The 26,191-nt window shown below is 40.8% G+C and overlaps 1 protein-coding gene across 3 annotated transcripts in view; it reads left to right on the top strand.

Moving 5' to 3' along the window:
• Nucleotides 1-26,191, top strand: part of Mnd1 (meiotic nuclear divisions 1) — a 72,253-nt gene that overhangs the window by 38,628 nt on the left and 7,434 nt on the right. For all 3 annotated transcript variants that reach the window (XM_031374208.1, XM_031374209.1, XM_031374207.1), the window contains one exon: nt 15,700-15,814. In XM_031374208.1, coding sequence (XP_031230068.1) covers nt 15,700-15,814 — 115 coding nt within the window. The remainder of the gene's footprint in view (nt 1-15,699; nt 15,815-26,191) is intronic.

Here is a 26,191-nt window from a genome sequence, read left to right as displayed (position 1 = left end):
GGCTTGTTAGAGCACCTGGGAGTGGAGCTTACTTTGGGTGTTGTGGGACTGGCTTCGGAGCTTGTGCCCAAGGTCTGCTCAGGACATCAGAGAGACCGAATATTTGCAAAGCTTAAAAGAACATCTAGTACATAGAAAGCCCTATTAAATACTTTTTTGTTTGTTTGTTTGTTTGTTTGTTTTTCAAATTAGAGTTTCTCTGTATAGCCCTGACTGTCCTGGAACTCACTCTGTAGACCAGGCTGGCCTTGAACTCAGAAATCCACCTGCCTCTGCCTCCTAAGTGCTGGGATTAAAGGCTGTGCCACCATTGCCTGGCTCAAATACTTACGTACATTTTTTAAGATTTGTAAAATCTTTTGGCACATAAAGGGAAAATGATCATCATGATATTCTTGTGATGACTCTTTTTGGTCATCAACTTGACTACATCTGGAATTAACTAAAACCCAAGTGATTGGGTATACTTGTGAGGGATTTTTTTTTTCTTAATTAAATCATTTGAAGTGGGAAGACCCACTTTTAATCCAGATCTTTTGAGGTAGGAAGAACCATTCTGAATCAGAGCCACACCTTCTGGTAGTAGCCTATAGAAAGGACATGGAAGAAGGAAGCTTGCTCTTTTTCTCTGCTTGCCCTCACTCTAGTTGGACAGCTCATTCCTTCACTGGCATTAAACCCTACTTCTTCAGGATTCTGGTGTACACTGAAGACCAGCTGAGACATCCAGTTTCATGGACTGAACAGCTACTGGATTCTTAGACTTTCTGTTGATAGAAAGCTACTGCTCGACTAGAAAGACCATAGTTTATAAGCCACTCTAACAAATCTGCCTCTGTCTCTACATCTCTCTCTATCCCTCCTTTTCTCCCTTCCTTCCTCTCTCTCTTTCCATATGCATGTGTGTGTATATATATATATATATATATATATATATATATATATGTATGTATATGTGTATGTATGAATATGTATGTGTGTGTATGTGTTTATTCATCCTATCAGTTGTTTCTCTAGAGAATCCTGACTAATACATATTTGGTAGCAGAAGTGATTCCAGATCAACAGAAGTATAAGAATGAATTTAAAAGCATCTAGAATAGATTTTCAAAGTACTAACACCTACAGTTATTGAAGCCTCTCCTAGACACTTAGACAGTATTGAAACCCAATGGTATGAACTATTTTATAGACAAATGTATTTGATTATTCACCAGCTGTGAGAAGCAACAGACTTGGTGACTCCATATATAAAATTTTTGACAGTTTGTAGAAAAATAAGGAAAATTGGGATGCTGGTTTGTTGCTCAGAGCATCTCTGGATAATTTGACAAAGGAAAAAAACTGCTCTGTGGTAAAACTAAGAAACTTGTAGCATCTCAGAACACAGTGAAGGACAACAGTGCACTCAGTGATAAAATTGGCCAGCTCCAGGTGCACATAATCAGTCTGAAGGTTTCTAAGTGTGGCCTGGAAGAGCATCTTCTCTCCAGCAGCCACAGAGCTCAAGTTTCAGAAAGTTGACCTGAAGCCTTCTTTATCAGACTGGTTGAATTCACAAAAAAATCCAAGTCCTGGCCTCTAAGGATATTAAAGTGAGGACATTAGCTGGTAAAGAATGGGATCCTCTAACTTGGGATGGAGATGTGTGGGAGGACCCTACTGAAGTTAAGAACTTTGAACCCTCAGATTCTCAAGGGTTTATCTCACCTGAAAAAATAGTCTCTCCACTCTCAGCAGAAGGTGCACCTCCACTCACATCCCTTGAAATACTGCCTTTTCCTTCATTGATGGAGGAAGTTAATCCTTCATTGTCCAATAACCCAGCAGTGATTTTCTCTTTAAGGAGATGTAGGTAAGATAATACTGATGTTCCCCAGAGCCACCAATAGTTGCCTCTAGACCTACAACCAGAATAAAGGGGAGATAGAAAGTGTAGTCCACAAGGATGTGTGCCACATTACTAAAAAGCTTAATGATTTTACTATTCAATGATTATTGAACAGCAAATGATTATTTAAGCAGAAGTTTGGGGATTATGTGTGGGAATGGATTTTAATGATGGAAGGAGCATAAAAGTAAATCAGGCTGAATTTATTGATATAGACCCTCCAAGTAGAGGAGATTCTATGTTTAATATGAAAGCTTGTTCAGTTTTAAATGGTATCAAAAGTCTGTTTGAATAGTTGGCTGAAGCATTTGTCAAAAGATGGCTGAAAAGGAGCTAGATATGCTTAATATCCCTTGGGTTAGTGTTAATGAAGGGATTTTAAGCCTCAGAGAAAACCGCAATGCTAGAGTAGAAGCGCAGTGTAAAACATAATCCTGTACTATGGCAGGCTGAGAAGACATGCCCTTCACTAATCATATGAGACAAAGTGGTGGAGGGGCCCCAGCACATTTAAAGAGCTCTGTTGTCACCCTTTCCCTGTGCCACACTTTAGGGTTGGAGGCACTGCTGCTCTGTTGGATGAATTAAACGCAAAGGGCTCATTGGGCATGGAAATAACACTGGCCAAGGTGGCAGCACTGACTGCCCAAAGCAAGGTGAGCATAGTTGCCATAATGGGCAGCACAGGCAAAGGGATGTCCATCGTAGCCTAACTCATAATGGGCAGCACAGACAAAGGAATGCCCATCATAGCCTAACTCATAATGGGCAGCACAGACAAAGGAATGCCCATCATAGCCTAACTCATAATGGGCAGCACAGACAAAGGAATGCTCATCATAGCCTAACTCATAATGGGCAGCACAGACAAAGGAATGCCCATCATAGCCTAACTCATAATGGGCAGCACAGGCAAAGGGATGTTTTTGGTGGCAGTCCCAGAACCTTGGGCATTGGCTAATCAGATATGGTGTTTTTAGACATGAAATAGATAAAAAGCATACTTCATTTTTATTTGAATTATATAAGCAGAAAAAACAACAAATGAAGGAAAGGCTATATTGGATCGTAGCAGAAAGAAATCTTAGCCTGTGAACCAGTTTCCAGACTTGAACCAGTTTGCAGACCCAGGAACCCTTAAATGAAGGGATGGCCAGGTTCCCCTGGAGAAAGATCTAGATAAAATACCTGAGCTTTACTATTAGCCTTTCTTTATATGGCCTTTTATAAGGGTAGCTGTACACTGGAGAAAGGAAACAATCAGACTTTCCAGTGTCTATTGGATATTGGTTCTGAATTGACACTGATTTAGGTGGGGAGAACCCCAACAAGTGTTGTAGTCCTCTGGTTAAAGTAGGGGCTTATGGGAGGTCAGATGATAAATGAAGTTTTGGCTGAAGTCCAACTCACAAGAGGTTCTCAAACTCATCTTGTGGTTATTTTCCCAGTCCCAGAATGTATAATCAGCAAAGAAATGGTTAGAAGTTGGCAGAATTCCCACATTGGTTCCCTGACCTGTGGAGTGAGGGCTTTTATGGTTGAAAGGACCAAATGGAAGGCTTTAGAGTTGCATCTGCCAAGGGAAATAGTGAACAAAAGACAATATTGCATATCAGTTAGTTCATATTGTTGTTCATCCTAAGGGGCTGCAAACCCCTCAGCTCCTTTGGTCCTTTCTCTAACTCCTTCACTGGGGACCCTGTACTCAGTTCAATAGATGGCTGTGAGCCTCTACATCTGTATTAGTCAGGTACTGTCAGAGCCTCTCAGGAGATAGCTATATCAGTCTGGCTTGTCCTTCCTTCAGTCTCTGCTCCATAGTTAGTCTCTGCAACTCCTTCCGTAGGTATTTTGTTTCCCCTTTTAAGAAGGACATGTAAATAAAGAAAATATCTAGGCCGAGTGGTGGTGGTGCACGCCTTTAATCCCAGCACTTGGGAGGCAGAGGCAGGCGGATATCTGAGTTTGAGGCTAGCCTGGTCTACAGAGTGAGTCCCAGGACAACCAGAGCTATACAGAGAAACCCTGTCTCGAAAACAAAAACAAAAACAAAACAAAACAAAACAAAAAGAAAATATCTAATAAAAAAAAATACTGCATCTCAGGAGGAATTGCAGAAGTTAGTACCACCATCAAGGACTTGAAAGATTTGGGGGTGATGATTCCCATCACATCCCCCTTAGCCCTCCTATCTGACTAATGGAGAAGACAGATGTATCATGGAGAATGACTGTTGACTTCTGAAACTCAAGTCATGGCTTCAGTTGTAGCTACTGTACCAGATGTGGTGTTCTCATGAACAGATTAACACATCTTCTAACTGGTATACATCTATTGATCTGGCAAATGCCTTTTTATTGATACATGTTCATAAGGACTATCAGGAGCAATTTGCTTTCAGTTGGCAAGGCCAGTAGAGTACATTTATGTTTTACTTCAGTGATATAGAAACTTTCCAGTCCTGTGTCATAACTTATAAGAGATCTTACTTATCTGTCTCTTCCATAAAATATCACATTGGTGCACTATGTTGATGACATTATGATGATTCATAAGTAACACATGTACACATCAGAAGTTGGGAAGTAAATCCAATCAAAATTCAAGGTCCTTCTACATAAGTGAATTTTTTAGGAGTGGTGTGGGCCATGATATGCCATCACCAAGAAAAGAAGCATGACCTTTGTCTTAGTCAGGGTTTCTATTCCTGCACAAACATCATGACCAAGAAGAAAATTGGGGAGGAAAGGGTTTATTGAGCTTACACTTCCACATTGCTGTTTATCACTAGAGGAAGTCAGGACTGGAACTCAAGCAGGTCAGGAAGCAGGAGCTGATACAGAGGCCATGGAGAGATGTTCTTTGCTGGCTTGCTTCTCCTGGCTTGCTCAGCCTGCTCTCTTATAGAACCCAAGACCTCCAGCCCAGGGATGGCATGTAACCACCCACAAGGGGCAATTGAGAAAATGCCCCACAGCTGGATCTCATGGAGGCACTTCCCCAGCTGAAACTCCCTTCTCTGTGATAACTCCAGCCTGTGTCAAGTTGACACACAAAACCAGTCAGTACAACCTTTGTAGGCCTATTTGGATTCTGGAGACAGTACACTCTTTACTTGGGAATATTATTCTAGTTCATATACCTAATGACTCTCAAAGCTGCTAGCTTTGTGTGGGGCCTGGAACAGGAGAAGGCTCTTTAATAGGTCTAGGCTGCTGTGCAGGCTGCTCTACCACTTGGACCATATGATCCAATAGACCAATAGTTCTTGAGGTGTCTGGCAGATAGTAATGTGTAGTGTGTAGATTCTGCTACAGGCTACACCTTTAAGCTTCTCTGCTTTAAGTTCCAGGTGCTACCAGCCCTGGTCAGGTTTCCTTGGATCTGTGGATGAAACACACACATTAATTTATTTTTATATGGTTTTTGCTCAGTGGCCAGGCTCTTCTAAGCCTCTCACGGTTAGCATGCCCTTGTCTTCACTCCCAGCTCAAACCTCTAAATCTGCCCTCAGTTCAGTTACCAATAGTCCTAGCTTAGCGCCCTAAATCTTCCCCTCAGCTTAGTTGCATTACTGATCTCCTGCCAGCTACCCCAAGCCCAGTCAGGGAAGTGGCTAATGTCCACTCTGCCTAAGATCTCACAGGGCTGATGGCTCTTTCTCCCTCCAAAGCATGGCAAATCTTTTTCTCTCCTTCTACATCTTCCAGTCTGCCTGTAGAGGCCAGGGTAGGAGGCAACTGGAAGTCCTGCCTCTTTTCCCCCAGCCATTGGCTGCTAGCATCTTTATTGATCAATCAAGAACCAATTGGGGAACAGGACCTTCAGCATTCATCATTCCCTATAAGAGCATTAGAACTACCCCCTACAGGGATGCGATTTGGAGCCTTTGGCAGGCCCCTTACAGGTCACAGAAGAGACCTTTGGGATTTTGGAGCAAAGTTCATTATCTACAAACTATTCTCTGTTTGAGAAACATTTCTTGGCCTGCTATAGAGCCTTAGTGGAAATTGAATGTTTGACAGTGGGCCATCAAGTTACCATGAGACCTCATTTGCCCATCATGAGCTGGGTGTTATCTGACCTACTAAGCCATAGAGTGGGATGTATATAGCAGCAGTCCATTATCAAATAGAAATGGCATATATGTGATCAGGCCCAAGCAAGTCCTTAAGGCTCAAGCAAGTTACATAAATATGATTTCTACTCATTATAATGCAATCTGCTGCCAGGCATGCAGCTATAGCCTCATGGATGTGCCCTATAACTGAGGAAGAGAAGACTAGGGCCTTGTTCTTTATGTTATACAGGCATCACTCAGAAATGGACAGCTGCAGCATTACAGCCTCTTCCTGAGGCAACCCTGAAAGACACTAGTGAAGGGAAGTCTTCATAATGGGCAGAACATCAGGCAGTACACATGGTCATATATTTTGTTTAAAGGAGAAATAGGCACATTTGTGATTGTTCACTGATTTATGGGCTGTAGCCAATGGATTAGCTGAATGGTCAGGAACTTGGAAAGACCATGATTGGCAAATTGGTGAAAAAGACATCTGGAAAATAAGTATATGGATATATTTCTTCAAATAGGTGAAGGATGTGAAGATACTTGTGTCCCATTTAAATGCCCATCAAAAGGTGACTTCAGCAGAGGAGGAGTTCAGTAAGCAAGTAGATAGAATGACTTGTTCTATAGACAGCCCCTTTCCCTATCCATCCCAGTCATTGCCAAATGGGGTCATGAACAAAGCGGCCATGGTGGCAGAGATGGGAATTATGCATGGGCTAGACAATATGGACTTCTGCTCACCAAAGCTGACCTAGGTTCAACTACTGTGACTGCCAGATCTACCTACAGCAGAGACCAACATTGAGCCACAGACAGTATCTTTTCTCTGTGGAGTGGACACACTTTGTTCTTGATAGAGTAGATACTTACTTTGGTTATGGATTTGCCTTTCCCTCATATAGCACTTCTGCCAAAATCACCATCTGTGGATTTACACCTTATCTATCATCATGGTATTCCATACAGTACTGCTTCTGACCAAAGAACTCCCTTCACAGTCAGAAAATGTGACAGTGGGCTCACAATCATGCAGTCCACTGGTCTTTCCAAGTTTCTCAACATCCTGAAGCAGCTGGCCCAGTAGAAAGATGGGATGGTCTTTTGAAGACACAGTTACAGTGCCATTTAGGTGGCAGCAGCCTGGAGGGCTGGGGAGAGGTCTCCAGAACACACTTCTCCCATAGCCAGGGCTATGGATCCAGGAATCAAGGGATGAAAAAGGCAATAGTTCCATTTACTATCATCCCTAGTGACCCATTAGGAAAATTTTCACTTCCTGTTCCCATGACCTTATTCTCTGCTGGCCCAGTTTTGGTTCCAGAGTGGGCAGTGCTTTTGAAAGGAGCACAATAAACATTTCACTGAACTGGAAGCTCAGACTTCCTCCTGGATTTGAAAGGATACTTTGAAAGGAATAACAGTATTAGGAGAGTAACTGATCAAGTTTACCAGGGAAAATTGGATTGCTTCTCCACAATTGAGGTAAGAAAGATTAGGTCCGGAGTGTAGGAGATCCTTTTGAGTGTCTCTTGGTAGTGTTGTGTCTGGTGATTAGAGTCATAGGAAACTACAACAACCTAGTTCAAGCAGGATGACAAAGGATACATACCCTTCATGAGTAAAGATATGGGTCACTCTTCCAAGAAAAGAGCCAAGACCTGCTGAGATGCCTGCTGAGGGTGGAGGAAATACAGAATAGGCAGTAGAGGAAGGTAGTTACAAATGCCAGCAAAGGCCATGTGACCACTTGCAGAAACAAGGACTATAATTGACTTGAATATTTCCCTCATATTTTTGTTAAGCCTGTGTTTGTACAGATATTTGTGTTTTCTTTTCTCCATTTCTTTATTGTGTAATCTAACATCAATTAAGAGAATATCATTGGTTATCATGTTTAAGTCTTAGATACTGAAAGAATGTCCTCTAAGGGACATTGCTACCTATTCTAAGTTTATAGTACATGCAGTTGTATAAGGTATAGTTATATACTGTTAGGCATAATTATAACCTGATTAAATATATAACATACTTATATTGTATGTATATATTGTATGTGGAAGAGTTTCATCTTTAGAGGTAATTATGACCTGGTTATTGTTTTCATTTAGAAATTAAGCATGGCTTAAGGAGATATGATTGTGTGTTAACCTGACAAGGGGTGGACATGTGATGCTTGTTTTTGATTGGGAACTTGACTGTATCTGGTATTAACTAAAATCTAAAGGACCGGGTTGGAGAGATGGCTCAGCGGTTAAGAGCACTGACTGCTCTTCTGAAGGTCCTAAGTTCAAATCCCAGCAACCATATGGTGGCTCACAGCCATCCGTAATGAGATCTGACTCCCTCTTCTGGAGTGTCTGAAGACAGCTACAGTGTACTTATATATAATAAATAAATCTTTAAAAAAATCTAAAGGACCGTGTATGTTAGCACTATGTGAGAGTCAATATGTGATTTAAGCTGTAATAGAGTTTCTTTTATGAACTTGACTACCCTTGTATTTGCTTCATAGATATTAAGAATTGCAGTATCCTCCTTGTGGATTTTTCCCTTTGAGTATGTAGTGTCTTTCCCACTAGTTTTAGTCACATAGTGAAGTGGCTCTGCCGGCTTGTTTCTTAGGTCCATTTGCTTGGGATAGCTTTTTCCATCATTTTTCCCTGAAGTGAATTCTATTCTTTATGTTAATGTGTGTCTTGGATGCAGCTGAGGGATGAAGCCTGTTATGAATGAATTCATTCTCTTAAACTGTGCCTTTTTATTGGGAAATTGAGACCATTGATGATGAGAGTTATTGATGAACAGTGTCTGTCTGTTGATCGCTGTTATTACTGTGGTTGAGGTTTGCTTGTTTTTTTTTTTTTTTTTATCACTGGTCTGATATTATTTATTTCTTATGTTGTCTTGGGTGTTGTTAGCTTTTTCAGGTTGAAGTTTTCCCTCTAGTGCAGTGGCCCTCACCTTTGGGAGTCAATGACCCTTTCATGGGGGTTGCCTAAGACCATCAGAAAACATATATTTACATTATGATTCATAACAATAGAAAAATGACAGTTATAAAGAAGGAATGAAGATAATGTTCTGGTGGGAATTCACCATAGCATAAGGATAGCAGCACAGGGAAGGTTGAGAACCACTGCTCTAGCGCCTTCTCTAGGGATGAGTTTTAGGTAGATAGTGCTTAAATTTGGTTTTATTATAAAATATCTTTCCTCATCTATTGGGATAAAAAGTTTTGCTGAGTATAGTGCTTTGAGATGGTATATTAGAGTCTCCCATAGCCTCTCTAGGCCCTTTTAGTGTTTAGAGTCTCTATTGAGAAGTGAGGTGTTATTCTAGTAGGTCTGCCTTTAAATGTTATTTTTTCCCTTGCAGCTTTTAATAATCTTTCTTTGTTTTGTGTGTTTAAATTTTTATCATATTATTATGTGATGTGAGGGGTTCTTTTCTAGTCCAGAGTCTGGAGTTCTGGAAGCTTCTTATACTTTGATAGATATTGCCTTCTTTAGGTTGGGGAAATTTTCTTGTCTGATTTTGTTGAAAATATTTGCTATGCATTTGATTTAGATTTCTTCTTTTTCCTCTATTCTATTATTCACAGAATTGTCCCTTTCGTGGTGTCCCTGATTTCCTGGATACTTTGTGCCAGATATTTTTAGATGTAACATTTTCTTTGACTAAGGTATCCATTCCTTCCATTTTGTCTTCAGTGACTGAGATTCTCTCTTCTATCTCTTGTATTCTGTTGGTGAGGCTTGCCTCTGAGTTTCTTGTTTGAGTTTTTATATTTTTCATTTCTAGCTTTCCCTCAGTTTGGGTTTTCTTTACTGATTCTATTTCCATCTATAGTTCTTGAGCAGTTTTCTTCATTTCATGGATGTCTTCAATGGATTGTTCATTTCCTCTTTAAGACCCTCTAATATATTCTTAAAGTCTATTGTAAAGTCCTTGCCTGGTGCTTCAGCTACACTGCATTTCTCAGGGCCTATTTGGTAGGATTGCTGGGCTCTAGTGGAGCTGTGTTGTCCTGGCTGTTAATAGTTCTGTTTTTATGCCAGTGTCTTGTCATCTGGGATTGGGAAGATTGTAGTTTTAGGTGCTGATGGTTGGTCTTGTCTTTGTTGAGTGGGTGTTTTGCTCCTTGGTTTCTGTTGTCCTCTGATTCTTAGGAGAATGTGGTGGCTGTGGGTTGCCTGGTAGGGAGTACTTCTGTGATCCTGACAGGTATGGCCACTGGGGGTAGTTAGAATGTGTTCGTAGTGGAAGCTGATACTTGAGATGGAGCTGGGCTAGATGTGGGGAGGTGCAGATAGGGGTCCAGAGGTGGAAGAATGCAGAGTGTGCCTCTGGGATATGCTTAGCCACCCTGCCCTGAATAGGCAGACAGGTAGGGAAGGAGAGCCAGAACTGGCAGTTTACTGGGTTCCCAGAGAATACATGCTAGATTGGAGGCTTGGACTAAAGGATGTGGGGAGGGGCCAGTGAGGGAGGGAGAAGATCTGTGGGGTCTGCTCGAATTGGGGGCAGGGAGGAAGAGGAGGCCACAGCAGGTGATCTCATACAGAGGTGAGAATGAGACTGGGCTATTGGGTTTAAAGGAGAAGAGAGAAAGTGGAGGTCTGAAGATTGCCTGCCTGCTTCCCTGTCAGACATGGCAGGCAGGTTCCCAGGAAGTGCCTGCAGAAGGCCGAGACAAAGGGATGTGACCAGGTCGGCTAGGGGTAGTGGAGGTGTGGAAATCTGCTTGATCGGATAGATATGGGGCAGGCAGACAGGGTATATTTCTTTCTTTCTTGTGATACTAGAATTGGAACCTAGAGCTTTGGGTATATACTCTGCCACCGGGCTATGTATGTCCCTAGCCCAGCCTGTTTCACTATTAAAAGTGCAATATGACTTTAACGTGCTACCAGAGATTTTGTATTTTAGGATCCGGTTACTTTCTAGCTTTCTCTTTATTTTAACAATGGAGTTGTAAAAATGTTTTAAGTCAGGTGTGGTGGTTCATTCCCATAATCCCAGTATTTAGAAGGCTAAGGCTGGACTACATAATGAGTTCCAGGCCAGCCTAGACTATGGTATGAAACCTGGCTCAAAACAAACATACAAATGACAGGGGATGTAGCTAAGTTGGTAGAGCCTTTGCTTAGCGTATACAAAACCGTGGGCTAAGCCCCAGTACTGCATAAACCTGGGGTAGTGCTTGCCTGTAAGCCCAATACTCAGGTCTAAAGTTCAAGGTCATTCTCAGCTACAGAGTAAGTTCAAAACCAGCCTGACCTAAGGAGATTCTTGTTCAAAATAATGGTAGGAGAAAGAAACAAACGGAGGGAAGAGAAGAAAGACAAAGAATTGAACAAACTCTCTATTTTCACATTAAAGATCAGCACAGACTACTAAACACTCCACCTTGGTCTCTGTTCCTGTTACTTGATTGTGAAAGGAAGCAATCTGGAAATGTTCTGCCCTCAGAAAGGACTGCTCCACAGTTTACAAGGAGTATGTGCTTCCACATTTACTTCAGATTTATTCCTTTTTTGGTTTTTTTGTTTGTTTGTTCTTTGTTTTTTGTTTTTGTTTTTGTTTTTGTTTTTTTCGAGACAGGGTTGCTCTGTTTAACCCTGGCTGTCCTGGAACTCACTCTATAGATGAGGCTGGCCTCGAACTCAGAAATCCCGCCTGTCTCTGCCTCACAAGTGCTGGGATTAAAGGTATGTGCCACCACTGTCCGGCCCAGATTTATTCTTTCAGGTTAGTTTTCAGCAGTCACAGATAGGAATTGGAGGACAGTAATTTTCTGTAAACTGTTTAAGGGAAGGTCACCTCCTGGCATCACCCAAACCTGCTATTTTTGCAGTTGATAGTAGTAATTGCTGCTTCTTTGTTCTTTTCCTTTTTTCTTTAACATGGCAGTAACTGAGAGAAGCACCTACAATGAATAGTGGCATAGGCATGTCTGGAAATCGACAGGCAGGCTACTGAGTATGAGTCAATCCACGTAGCCAGTGGAGCTGGGGAGGAGGGAGGCCTACTGTCAAGACAGCAGAGCTTTCAGCCCTAGAAGGGTATAGTAATTCAAAAAGGCTCCTAAGAATGTCTTCAGACAGGAATTTTCAGAAGTACTCTATTGAGGTTTGTCTTTTACTGTCTGTTGTAATGCTAAGTGTGGGCAGCCTGGCGTCTGCATGTAACCCCTGTGACCCTGCCCCATGTTATTTCTGATTGGTGAATAAAGATGCCAACAGCCACAAGTTGGGCAGATACCTAGCCTCCATGTTATCAGAATCTACTTTCCAATTGATAACCCCAAATTATTCCTTACTATATTTCATCTGGGCTGCTCTTAACTCCATTTGGCTATCCCACAGGGCCACATTTTTATGGCTCACCTTACCCATGGCTGCTTCTCCTTCTCCTTCCTGCATCTTCACTTTCTTCTTCCTCCTCCTCTTCCTCCTCTGACCCCAAGTCCTGGAAACTGAAACCTCACCTATGTCTCCTCTGTCCAGCTATTGGCTGTTGGCACATCTTGGAGGTCCGCACTTAGCATTACAATAGACAGTAAAAGACAAAACCTCAACAATTCCCACTTTTAGTCCAATAAAGGACTCTTTTCTCTCAGATATAAATTGAATACAATTATAACAAGTATGCAAATTATAAGGTCTGATATATACTTATAACATCTGATCCATCATATTTGGCAATTTAGGTAAAGTATTTTATTATCTATTCTAAGTTAAAGGGTTTACAATTCTGTACCTCAATCATGTTTCATTTTAACTTGTATTACTGTCTGAAAGCCATCCTTTTAAATCTAGAACACCTTCTTTAATGCTAAACAACTTAAGTTCAATTATGAGGCTGTGACTAGTCTTCAACCCCATCAGAGATTTAAAAAGGAATATATAGTTGAGTATGAAGGAGTGTAGCCTCCAAAATTTAAACAATTGGCAAAGACAGCTGACTTTCTGGACAGTCCCCAATATTCCTTACAGTGGTTGGAACATCTATCTTAAGCCTTCTGGCCCAGAACATCTGACAGATATTAAGTAAAGCAGGATTTATGAATGACTAGCTTACCCTGGATTGGCAGGTCTTAGTATTGGTAGACTATTCTGCGTCTGTTTGTTCTTTTTGGATAGCATTCTGCCTGTAGATGAAATTAGGGCTTTTTTTTTTTTTTTGCCCAGTGACTAGCTGTCACAAATGAAGCAACACCACATGGAGGTATTGGTGCTTAACATCTTCTTTGAAGTGGAATGGGGTACTGCCAGAAACAGATCTGTCTTGTAATCAAAAGATCTTTTAATAATGAAATAGTTTTAAATGCCGTATTCTATGGATCTATAACACTTTTGAAGACCATCTATCTATATATAGCACTTGGATAATGAATTGTTAAACATTGATTATTTTTAGCTATATACCTTATGAATAACCTTGAAAACATTTTATTGTTAGTAACTAAATTGGAATCTAGTATGAAGGTGCAGAAGGGAAAAGGGGACGCCAACATGGGTTAGGTGAGCCATAAAAGACATGGCCCTGTGGGCTAGCTAATTGGAGTTAAGAGCAGCCCAGATGAAATATAGCAATAGTAAATAATAATTCAGGGTTATTGATAGGAAAGTAGATTCTGATAACATGGCGGCTAGGTAATTGCCCAGCTTTTGTGCTGCTTAAGCCATTTTTAAATAATAAAGGCTGTGTGTGTTTTTTATCTGGGAACTCAATAACCAAAGATGGGGCTGGGTTTAAATAATTTCTGCTCAGTACTCCCCTCACCCCCTGTCTATTAGGTGTCAGTCATGAAAATGCTGCTGAAGAAGTAGCTAACACCGGGTGCATTGTCAGGTACTTTCTAAGTGCATTTTGTTTGCCAGCAGTGTAAGAGGTGACTGCCATTCCTATTGCTACTTCTGTGTTTGAGGAACTAGAAGCACAGAGGCATTAAATACCTCGGCAGAGGTGTCTGTGCTGGTGCTGTCTAAGCCATCTTCACATCCAGGTGCCTGCAGAGTTGTCACTGCGCTCATGTGGATGGTCTCCCTCTGCTTCTCTTCTCTTCACTAGCCTTTCCTTTTCCTCTTTCTTTTGTTAAAGCATGGATAATCTGGGCCTAGACAGCAGGGAAAGACTATTCAGTTACATCCTACTTATCCTTAAATTTCTTTCTCTGAGCAGTGTCAGTGTGGCAGTTACTAATTATATTCACCCAGTTTCTCAGTCATAGCTACCATAATGACACACGTGTGTCTAAAGACCCTGTACTGGAGTGTGCAGAGCTAGGATGGTCCCACCATGCAGTGCTCAGTGGGCTCAGCTTCTCTAGAGTATGTTACCATCTAGACAGCAAGAACAGCAGCAGAACCCAAACTAGAGTTCAAGTAGAAATAGCAGGGTGGCAGGCAGGGAGCCTTGGGCCAGCTCCACTCAGGCCACTTGAACTTAGACTTTTGCCTTGAATTTATCTGAGAATTTTTACCAGCATTTGATTTTGTGTGAAGTTATTTTTCAGATTTCACAAATGTTAGTTACACAGTTGTAGCACTATGGCATCTCTGAGTTGGTGAAAACTCTGTCTGAAATGTCAAAGGGTGCCTGTCTGTTGGTTCATGCTATTTAAAAGCCTTAATTTTGTTCACCTTGAAAGAAAAGTGGCAGGAGGCCATTTCTGATCCCTTTAAATATTTATAAAGGTTAATCATTTAAAATTAAAATAGAACTTTTTTCAAACACTCTTTAAAGGATAATTGCTTAATGATTGATATTGCCAGAAATTATGACTTACATGTGTAAGCACAAGTCATGAAACTACCCAAAAAGTAGTGCAAGCTTTCCCCTGTGTATGGGAGCATCATCATCTTTGAGTTCATCCATGTTAACTGTCTGTTCTTGCCTGCTTACAATTATTACATTCAACATATTTGTTTTTATTTAATTATTCAGTATCTATGGAAAGTACTTGGGATTTCAGCAAAGGATGAGAATTAGGCTTATTATACGGTACATATGTGCGAGTATAATCATACCTCAGTTTCCACAGTGGGATTGGCTCCTAGACCTTGTGAGATACTAAAGTCTGGATGTTCAAGGCCCTTATTTAAAATAAATTAGGCCAGCGAGGGCTCCCCAGGTAAAGGCTCTTGCTGCCACGCCTGCCAGCCTGAGCTCAGTCCCTAGGATCCTCAGGATGGTAGGAGACACTTGGCTCTTGCAAGTTGTTCTCTGACATCCACACAAATCATGCATAAATTAAAGTGTCAATTATATATGCCTCTGTATAATACATTTATGTAAAATGCCTATTTAGATATAAATGTAATATATGTTTATAAGATGGCATAATAGTTGCATATAGCTTTTATAATAATCATACCTTTTAAGAAATCTCTAGATTACTTATAATTCCTACTGCAACAGAAATGCTCTGTAAACATTTGTTATGTTGTATCATTCAGAGGGTGAACTTTGTACATGTTTAGTACATTGAGAGAAACTTCTGTACATGTTTAGTACAGGTAGGTTTTTTTTTTTTTTTTGCCTTGTTTTGTTGTGTTTTTTAATTAGTTTTGATCTGTGGATAATTGGATCTTCAGATGCAGAACCCATGGACACTGAGAACTGAATATATAAATATAGCAGGTTAAAAACATGTATTTTTGAAATTTATTACTTCATTACACATACGATTTTATTTGGCCTAACTGTACATAAAATCCTTTACATCCAGGAAGAACGAGCCATGCTTGCAAAAGAACTTTCTTCATTTCGAGACCAAAGGAAACAGCTTAAGGCAGAAGTGGAAAAATACAGAGAATTTGACCCACAGGTTGTAGAAGAGATACGTAAGTTTACATCGTAACTTGAGCATCTTTAATTTGGTAACAGGAGACTTTGCATGTCTAGTTGCCTGGAATCCATCCTTCCCTTGTTTATGAGAAGACAGGCTCCTTCCTAAGCCAGCTTCAGTGCTGCGTGCTCAGCTATCTAACAGAAAGACACTGCCTTACTCAGGATTTCCGCTGAAGAGACTCGGTCCAGCCTTGAGTGGGCACAGCTTTACCACTGAAATCATTTCAGAAGGAAGGAAGGTAAGCCGGGTAAGGACAGGACAGGTGTGAGACAGACAGGAAACTGAGGGGTCAGAGAAGGAGCAAGCAGTGTGCTCTTAGGCACCTGCAGTCTATTGAGGAAATCTCTTGTTACCTTCTAAGAAAAGGGTATATAAATACAAGAGCTTGCCAAGTTCTGAGGTTGCCTTATGGATATACCAGTGACTTTCTTCCTAACTGTGTGGAGGTCAGAGGACAACTTAGAGCAGTTGGTTCTCTCTTTTCACTATATGGATCCCAGGAGTCTGACTCAGGTCAGCAAGCTTGGTAGCAAGCACCTTTGACCCACTGAGCCATCTTACCTGCCCTTCTTCAATTTTCAAATAGTACCCCTCAAAGCTTGGTATTATTTATGTATTTATAGAATATAAAAGTATAACACTTAATAGAATTTTTAAAACATAACATTAAACTGTTTAGGAAAATATATATAACTTTCCCCATATTTTTCTATTTAGCTTTTGTTTAGGCCAAACTTTACCAAGTGTATCTTTTTAAAACTCAGACATAGTACATGACTGAGACTTTGAGAAAACTGGGACTACTTGGTACATTAGAAGTATCCTGAGCAAAGTTGGATTATAATTAAGGTGGCTTAGCTGGAGAAAGAGAGAGAGAGAGAAAGAGAGAGAGAGAGAGAGAGAGAGAGAGAGAGAAGTCTGTGTGTGTGTGCCCATGTGCGTGCATGCTGTCTTTTGAGAACAAGTTCTCTCTATGTAGCCCAAGCTGGCTTCAAGCTTGCAATTCCCTTGCTTGCCTCAGGCTCCAGAATGCTGGAATTACAGCACAGTCAGGGCCACCTGCCCAAGGAAACACCTATGACTGCGCAGAGGAGACCACAGAACAAAAGATCTTCCTTGACTATGGCCAAGAAGTGTAGAGTGTAAACAAAAGGCAACAAGCCAGCTAAGCAATCAAGCACTGCCCTAAAGAAACAGTGGCAAGGGCCACTTGACACTGCAGGCAGAAAGGAGCAGACCAGTCAGAGGGTCTGAGGACCAGATTTGCTTCCTGAAAAACATGAGAATTTGAATTGATCACCGAGGGATTAGGCTGAGTCAGGGCAGGTGAATTCAGGAACAGCTGAAAGATACAGCCATGCTGATCTTGAAAGCAAGTCACCTGAGGGTGTTGAGCCTGGGGAAGGAACAAATCTGTGAAGCTCTTCAGGACCTTAGGCACGCCACACAGCTGTGTGGTGAGCAGCTGACCGTTCTCTTTTGAGAGTGGAAGATTAGCAGGCCTAGCTTCCTGGTAGCCACCTCCTCATTGGTCTCCTGCTGCTGTGAGCATCTGTGTTCACTGCAGTTTCTCTGATGTTTCAACTTTCAGTTGAAATAGCTAATTTTATAGAGCCCGATTTAGCTAAGCACTTTGTTCTTGTGGATGGCTATAAAGAATCTGTGAGCAGACATGTCTCTCCAAACACTGAATTTGTTGAGAATGGCTGTCTCAAAGAGTTCTACTTCCTAGCTGGTCAGTGGTGGTGCATGCCTTTAATCCCAGCACTTGGGAGGCAGAGACAGGCAGATTTCTGAGTTCGAGGCCAACCTGGTCTACAGAGTGAGTTCCAGGACAGCCAGGGCTATACAGAGAAATCCTGCCTCAAAAAACTAAAAACCAAACAAATCTAAAAGCGCAGCAGCTGCTGTGCCGTGGCTTGGGAGCTGCACTTCTTTAATTCCTGTCTCATTCATCCTTGTTTAGGAGCTGTAAGTATAATGTTCACCCTCCTTAGTGAGGATTTAAGATTTGCAACTTTGTGATTCTCATGGTACTACACCCGATGTTTCCTTGGGCAGGTGACACTGGCCGGCATCACTTCTACACTAACATTCCATGAGACTCAAGGTTGAAAACAGCCAACTATTGCCAGGTATCTTAACATGACCCAAAACAAGCTCAGGAGTACTTACAAAAATCTAAAATCACCTAGAAAAAACTGCTTGGAATGCAGGCTAATATCTCCAGTTGTGCAGACTAGGAAAGTGTGATGCAAACTGACCTGAAGAAGGTGTCAGTCAGAACAGAGTAATGAACCAGAGGCGGAACCAGCGGGGCAGAACATTACAATGGTCACATTTCCTAACAGGAAAATTATCTCTGACATGACAGTTACACTGGATTGGATTAACAGCTGATTGCTTTTTGCCAAAGGTCAGATTATTTGTATTTGAAGACAGCAAAGAGTAAAGTTAGATATTAAACCGGCAACCATGAGCTGAGGGCATCTTAGCTTAGCTTCGCATATGTGTAACTGGACTCAGAAAGGAGAGCAGTGCCTGCTAGATCAGGAAAATAGCTATAAAAATAAATAATTGTTTTTAAATTTTTATGAAGCAGATTGTACTCTGGCTATTGACCAGCCTCCTATACCATGCAATATATGCAGTAAATTATTCCTGATTTTTTTTTTCAGTGAAAGCTACAATTTTCACAGATCTAAGAAACTTAAAATTGTTAGTGGCAGATGTCAGAAATGTCATCATTAAATTTAAATAACTTTACTAGGCTCTAACTTCTAACCCCAAATGTTAATGTCCTTTTTTAATAATGAAGATTTTCATAGGATTTCAGCTATCAAGTTAGTCAGAAAGAATGGGATTAAAGGATTATGCAGTTTAGAAATTGATTGTAATAGGATTTAGCTCTTGACAGCACAGCTCATACACCCACATTACAACAATCAGGCTTACCCAAGCTGTTCTCCATTCATGTTGGACAAGATTTCCTGATAATAGTCCATATGGATGTGGCTAATAGTAATTTCTTTTTAAATAATGTCTGCAGGAAATATTTGCAGTTCATCCTTCTGGTGGGATAATTGATACCATTCACAAGTATCACAAGTTTAATTGTAAGTAACCAGGAAAGCAAGAAGTCAGAACAACAGTTTTATTTTTAAAAAGTAATACTATTTTAGCCACCTTAGTCATTATTTGAACAAGACTAAGTAAAACTTGATGTAGAAACTTAAATTTTCACAAAAATACTTGAAAGTAAGCCAGGTGTGGTGGCACATACCTACAACTGTCTGGGAGGCTGAGGCCAACCTGGGCAACTTAGATCCTGCTTAGTTTCCTGAGCTCTGCGTGTGCACTGTCTCCACCTGGCTTCCACAGTCTATTTGTAAATGCTCAGTTTTGTATTGAATCTTACAGGACATACAAAGAAAGAAGAGAATGTACCTCACAAGCTACAATATAGATGCTGCTCTGAGGGAGCAGTGTTAAATTCGGCAGACAAGTTTAGCGAGCTGTTCTAAACATGTTCACCAAAGGAGACCTGTCTTTAAAGATAAAGGAAAGCCTAAGCAACTCACAAAACACATAGTATTAGTAAAGAAATAGGAACCATGCTAGAAGGACCAAGTACACATTCTGGAGTTTAGAACTGCAGCAGCTGAAATGAGGTCAGACTGCGTACAGTGTGGTTTGAGCTGACTGGAAAAGCGTCAACAGAATGAAAGATGATGCAGTAGAAATGTTCTGATCTTAGGAAGAGGAAGAACCAATAATGAGGAAACATTTTCAGGTTCTGAGACCTGTGGGGCATCATGATCAAATTGTTCTAATTAAGGGCAATTTTGAAAGTAGCAAGAAAGAAACAAGTCATTGCAATCAGGGATCTTCTCTGAGCTTAGCCACTTATTTCTACTTAGAAAAACCCAGAGGCCAAAAGCATTTTGGGCAGGGAGTGGGCCTCGGGAGGATGTATTCAGAATAGTGAAGGAAAGCTGTCAATCAGGGATTGCATTTCCAGAAACAGTTCCTCCAGAGATAACAAGCAAAGTAAGATATCTTAGTGAACAACTACTAGCTTATAACAGAGAACCCTTCAGAAGCATGAAGGGAGTTCTTCAGATTGAGGTAAAGGAACATTGCACCTAAGTTGGTCAATATGAAGAAGTAAATCACAAATGAAGGCTACTAGCTAAGTAAATAGACAATTAACATATATCTCATATATTTACCTTTTAATCTGATTTAGGAGACAGCTGTGTAAAGCAGTCATGTCTATAAGTAACCACATGGTTTATAAAGTACAGTCCATGGTGGCCACAGCCGCATACCTGATGAAAGTGGTGTCATCCAGCAGGAAAGCTTGGCATGGAAATAACGTCATTATTTATCTGAACTGGAGTGCTATAAAGTCAGACATTAGTGCCAGTCCTTAGGGTAGTCACCAGAAGATAAATCTGGTAAGCATTTGGATGGTGCGAAAACACCAAAAGATAACAAACCACCCCCAAAGTACTTGGTACAAAAAAACAACAGGGGAAGCTGGGGTTAAACTTCTTTTGTAGAGTATTTTCTGGCAAGCAAAACCCATGAGGTTTTTTACTTTCCTTTTTCTTTCTTTATTTTCCGAGACAGGGTTTTCCTGTGTAGCCCTGGCTGCCTGGAACTCACTCTGTAGATGGAACTGGTCTTGAACTCAGAGATTCGCCTGCCTCTGCCTCTGGAGTGCTGGGATTAAAGGCGTGTGCCACCACTCCACTACCCTGAGTTTTCTTGTTGGTGTGTGTGTGTGTGTGTTACATTATTTAAGAGTGTATTAATTTTGAGGAAGAAAAGGAGAGAGATAGAAAAACTTTAAGTAATTCCACTTAATAGAAACATTAGATTTGGCAAAATTGAGGACAAAAGGGACATCTGACAAAGTGCATCTGTTTCTTTCTGTTGCTGTGATAAACACCACGACCAAACATAACCTGTGAATGAAAGGGTTCCCTTCGGCTTGTGGTTCTGGAGGGTGAATCCATAGTGGTGAGTGAGGCATTCGTGGAGCAAGGAGCTGGCCAAGCGCATTTGAAACTACACACAGAAAACAAAGCATGAACTGAAGCCATGCGGATCTGAACTCCAAAGCCCTCCCCAGTGGTGTGCTTTCTCCAGCAAGGCTCGGTCTTCTAAAGGTTCTGTGCCCTCCAACAGTGCTTCCAACCGGGTACTGGGTGTTCAAATCTGAGCGAATATTTGGGACATTTCTCATTTAAACCATCATACATGGGAAATGTCAGAATGTCATGTAAATAGTATCTAGTTATACTAAGTGGAAATGGCTTGTCTTCCAGTGAAAAGGCTGGGAAGGCCAAAATGGAAGGAAGGAAGTCAACTAATTATATGCACATAGAAGAGACTCCTATTTAAAGACAAAAATATGTTGAAAGTAAAAAGCTGGAGGAAGACTTGCAAACAGTAATTGAAAGGGGTCATAGCAGCTACACTAAGAGCATAGAAAATAGACTTTGAGGTGAGTTATTCCTAGTGTGGAAAGTGCAGCTTACTATGATGATGATGGATCAGAACATACAAGTCATGTATGTACCAGTGATGGTTTGAGAGAGTAGCGTCGCCTGCAAGCTCCTGGGCTTGAACCCTGGTTCCCAGGTGATGCCTCTGTTTGGGAGACTGAGGAGCTGCAGCCCAGCTGAAGGAAGTTTGCCCAGGAGGCAGGTTTTGAGAGGGGAGAGCTTTTTATCCATTCCATTTGATCTCTGTCTCCTATTTGTATTTGAAGCTCCCTGTTGCTGCCTCCGTGCTCCACCATGCCTGCTGCTTGCTGCCATGACCTCTGACCATAATGGAACTCTAAGCCAGAAGAAAATTTTTTCTTCATAGGGTGCCTTTGGTCATGGTGTTTATCATAGCAACAGGAAAGTAATTAATATATACAGATAAAACACGAATTATAAAATCCATGGGGCAAAAGCCTAAAGAAGTAAATGGACAGATCAGTAATTTAGTAATAATAGCTGAAAGCTCTAGTATTTGAATACTGAATAATACTTTGAACAAGCAGTTGGATGAGGAATGGTGTAGTCGGCTCCGTGGCTTACCTGCTCATCATGCACATGGCTGGGCCCTAGGGTTAAATCCGGAGTACCCCTTCACTTAAATCAAATGCACTAGAACATAAGGATGCGGATTTACCACTGAACTAAGCCAACATGTACAGATCCAGGCGGTGTTCAGTAATGGAATTCTACCGAATGTTTAAATGATTCTTTGAAGCTGAGAAATAGAGAACTGTGTAGGTTAACAGTTGGTGCTAGCATCATTCTGCTGCCACAGCGAGACAGAGAGATAACAAGAAAGGAAACTTAAGTTAGTAGTTAAAATCTCAAAAAAACACTAGTCGGCCAAGTCCAGCAGCCCAAGAGAAGGATTACTCACCCTGATGAAGTGTCATTTATTTTGAGGATGCAGGGTTTGTTGTGCCTGTGAAACAAATAGCTAACCTACAAAAAATGCAAGATATTTATAAAATAAAACTTGGTGAGAGGAAGGCAACCAAATCTTTGTCTAAATAAATGAAAAATAACTGCTCTGTTTTTGTTTTGTGTATGTGAGGCAGGGCCTCACTACGTAGCTTTGGCTGGTCTGGGATTCATTATGTCGACCAGACTGGCCTATTAATTGACAATTATTCCCCCTGATCCCTGTTTCTGCTCCTTGGGTACTGGGTTAAAGGTTGGTACCACCACACCCAGCTAAAAGGCATTTTTTTAAAAAAATTAATAGTCTTATGTAATTAACAGTATTCAGTAAACTGGGACTGGACATGAAGTTCCTCACTCTATGCAGAGGCCGTGCTCTTGATGGAGTCCGCCCTCATCATGAGTTCTGCCTGTACTAGACGTTCTAGCCAGGGCAGTCAGTCAAGAAAAGAAATAACAAAATACTCAGTTTGAAGAGGAAGAATTAAAAGCAGTTGCTTTCAGATTATATATTTTATATAGCTACATAGGCAATCTTCAGCATATTTATATATGTGGAAATAAATACCCCCATAATAAATTTTCAATAGTATTTATATACACAGAAGTAAACATCCCTAAAATTATTATAACTAATAATGTCAGAGGTTTACATTACCAAAATGTCAATACCTAAAAACCATATGTGTTCTCTTTGTTTGATTGTTTGGGTTTTACTGTGTAGACCAGGCTGACCTTGAATTATTGATCCTCCTGCCTCAGCCACTTCAGATGCTGGGATTTTATTACCATGCTCAAGTTCATTTGTATCTTTGTATGCTAAGAATGAACAAATTGAAACTGAAGTTAAGAAAGGAAAGTCTATATTTTTGCATTGTGTCAATACAGATCAGATGACCTATGAATAAAGCTATCAGTAAGATGTGTCTGAAAACCATGAAACACTGTTGAAACAAAAGAAAGATGCCCATACATAGAAAGACATCCCAGGTTTGTGGGGTGAAAGACTTAATATTGTTAAGATGAAAATACTACGTCTGTTGATCTTCATAATCAGTGAAGAATCCATCATAGTTCTACCTGCTTGTTTTTCAGAAGTTGATAGAGTAATAGTTAATTCCAAATTTAATATAAATATCCAGCAGTTGAGGTGGTGTGATGTGGAGTCATGAGAGACATTGATTAATGAACTGGAACTGCGAGTCCAGAAATCAGCATGGTTGATTATAATTAGGATTATGGATTCTTAGATCACTCAGCTGAAAAAGAAATCTTTTAATTCTATTGGGCACAGTTAGATCTACAAGTGCAATAAATTAACCTGGACCTTACTGTTTACCATAGCAAAAATGGAATGCTCCAAAGACATAAATGTAAGGACTCAAGCTACAGTTCTCTAAAAAGGAAACATAGGCATGTGTTTTTCCCCTCTTGGATTAGTTCATATTACAGGAACAACAAAAGAAAGCATACGTGAGTTTTATCAAAACTGAAAACTTTCCCAAGTAAAAAGATTGTAGAATGATAAACAATGAGAAGAATGTTCTATTTGACAAATAGGCAATGTCTAAAATATATAAAGAACTCATAATTCAATAGTAAAATGATCAGAATGCCAGTTTAAGTGGTCAGCAGATTAAACAAACACCATAAAGAACTCATAATTCAGTAGTAAAATGATCAGAATGCCAGCTTAAGTGCTCAACAGATTAAGCAAATGTTCTTCCACAGAAATAAAAATGGCCAATAAAAACAGCATTCGTCAGTAGCAGATCAGAACCACAGTGAAGTACCCATGGAGGCCAGAGGAGGGTATCAGATTCCCTGGGACTACAGTTATAATTTGGTTATGAGCTTCCATGAGCCCAGGTCTTTTGAGAGAGCAGCCAATGCTCGTAACCACTGTACCATCTTTCCAGCTCCAAATAGCTACAGTTTTGGTTTTGGTCTTGTTTTGTTTGTAAGATCACAAGTGTTGGCAAGGATGTAGAGAAATTGGAACCCTGTGTAGCTGGTAGGATTACAAAGTAGTACAGTTACTTTAAAAAGTAAAGGTCTAGCCGGGCGGTGGTGGCGCACGCCTTTAATCCCAGCACTTGGGAGGCAGAGGCAGGTGGATCTCCGAGTTCGAGGCCAGCCTGGTCTACAAAGTGAGTTCCAGGACAGCCAGGGCTATAGAGAGAAACCCTGTCTCAAAAAACCAAAAAAAAAATAAATAAATAAAAAGTAAAGGTCTAATATGATGTCACACACTTAGAATCCTATCACTTGGGGGCAAAGGCAGGAAGATTGGTGAGTTTAAGGACAGCCTGACCTATATAGTGAGGTTCCAGATGAGCCAGGAACTTAAGGTAAGACCATGTCTCAAACAAAGAAAGACTCCCCCTCAAATTGTTCATTCCTCAGAATAATACAGATCATGCAAGTCAGCAATTCTGTTTCTTTTTTTTTTCTACGTGCAAGAGGTTTAATTGAGAGGGAGAGAGGGGGCAGTAGCGGAGAGAGAACAGGGAAAGAGAGCGAGGGACAAGTGGTTAGCAATTCTGTTTCTTACACCTAAGAGAATTAAAAGTATGTTCAACACAAGTATGGTTTGGATTAGTGGAAATGGCCCAGTGTCTGTCAACAGACAAACTGGCAAGCAAATTGTGAAATGCAATTTACTATAAAAAATAATAGGTATTGGTGAACCCTGAAAACACTGGTGTATGGAGAGAAGCCAAATTCAAAAGAATACATGTCTCCTTCACATGAAGTATCCCCACAGAGGAAAGCCATAAGATTGAAATGAGTGATTGATGGGGCCAGAGAAGGGAGGATGTTGTCTGCTTTGTGTACACAGTTTCCTTTTGCTGATAAGATGTTCTGTAATTAAAATAGTGGTGATGATCATACAATCCACTGATTTGATAGGGTGAAATCTGTCATTTATAACTTATGTTATTTTCAATAAAAAAATAAACATCAGAGCTGGAGAGATGCCTCAGAGTTAAGTTCTTCCAGGACACCTAGGTTCTATTCCCAGCACCCACATGGCAGCTCACAATTGTCTGTAACTCCAGTCGCAGGGGCTCTGTCACTATCACACAGGTATACATGAAGGTAAAACGCCAGCGCACATAACATAAAAATAAATAAACTATTTAAGGAAATAAATGTCAGTGGGTTGTGATGGTGCATGCCTTTAATCCTAGTACTCAGAAGGCAGAAGCAGGCAGATCTTTGTGAGAAAGTGGGTCCCAGCATATTAAGGGCTGGTACACAGAGAAATCCTGTCTCAAGAAAGCGAGCAACCAACCAATCAACAACCAAAAAGTCCTCATTGTGAGTAATATTTATGCCTAGATGGTCATGGCGTTGTTAGGTTCTGTCTAAGGTGACTTGAAAGATATTTGCACAGATACGTTTAGTAGCAAAACGTGAATTCATTACTCTAAATTTTTTGGTTTTGTTTTGAGACAAATTCTTTTTTTTTTTAATTTATTTTATATTTTCTTTATTTACACGTAAATTTTTCCTTTCCTAGTTTCCCCTCCAAAAAACAAACAAACAAACAAAAACAACAAGAGCAAACCCCTGTTGCCTCCCCCCTCCCCATGCCTGCCACCCCACCCTCTCCCACTTATTGGCCCTGGCATTCCCCTACACTGGGGCACAGAACCTTCACAGGGCCAAGGTCCTCTCCTCTTATTGAAGATCAAATTTGCAATCCTCATGCTGCCAGAACAATCAGACCCACCATGTGCAGTCCTTGGTTGGTGGTTAGACCCTGGGAGCTCTGTGGGTACTAGTTAGTTCATATTGTTGTTCCTCCTAAGTGGCTGCAAACTCCTCAGCTCCATTGGTCCTTTCTCTAACTCCTTCATTGGGGACCGTGTACTCAGTTC

The sequence above is a fragment of the Mastomys coucha genome, unplaced genomic scaffold (genome assembly GCF_008632895.1).
Source record: "Mastomys coucha isolate ucsf_1 unplaced genomic scaffold, UCSF_Mcou_1 pScaffold16, whole genome shotgun sequence".
In the NCBI taxonomy this organism is placed as follows: domain Eukaryota; kingdom Metazoa; phylum Chordata; class Mammalia; order Rodentia; family Muridae; genus Mastomys; species Mastomys coucha.
This window is presented reverse-complemented; position numbering and strand designations above follow the sequence as displayed.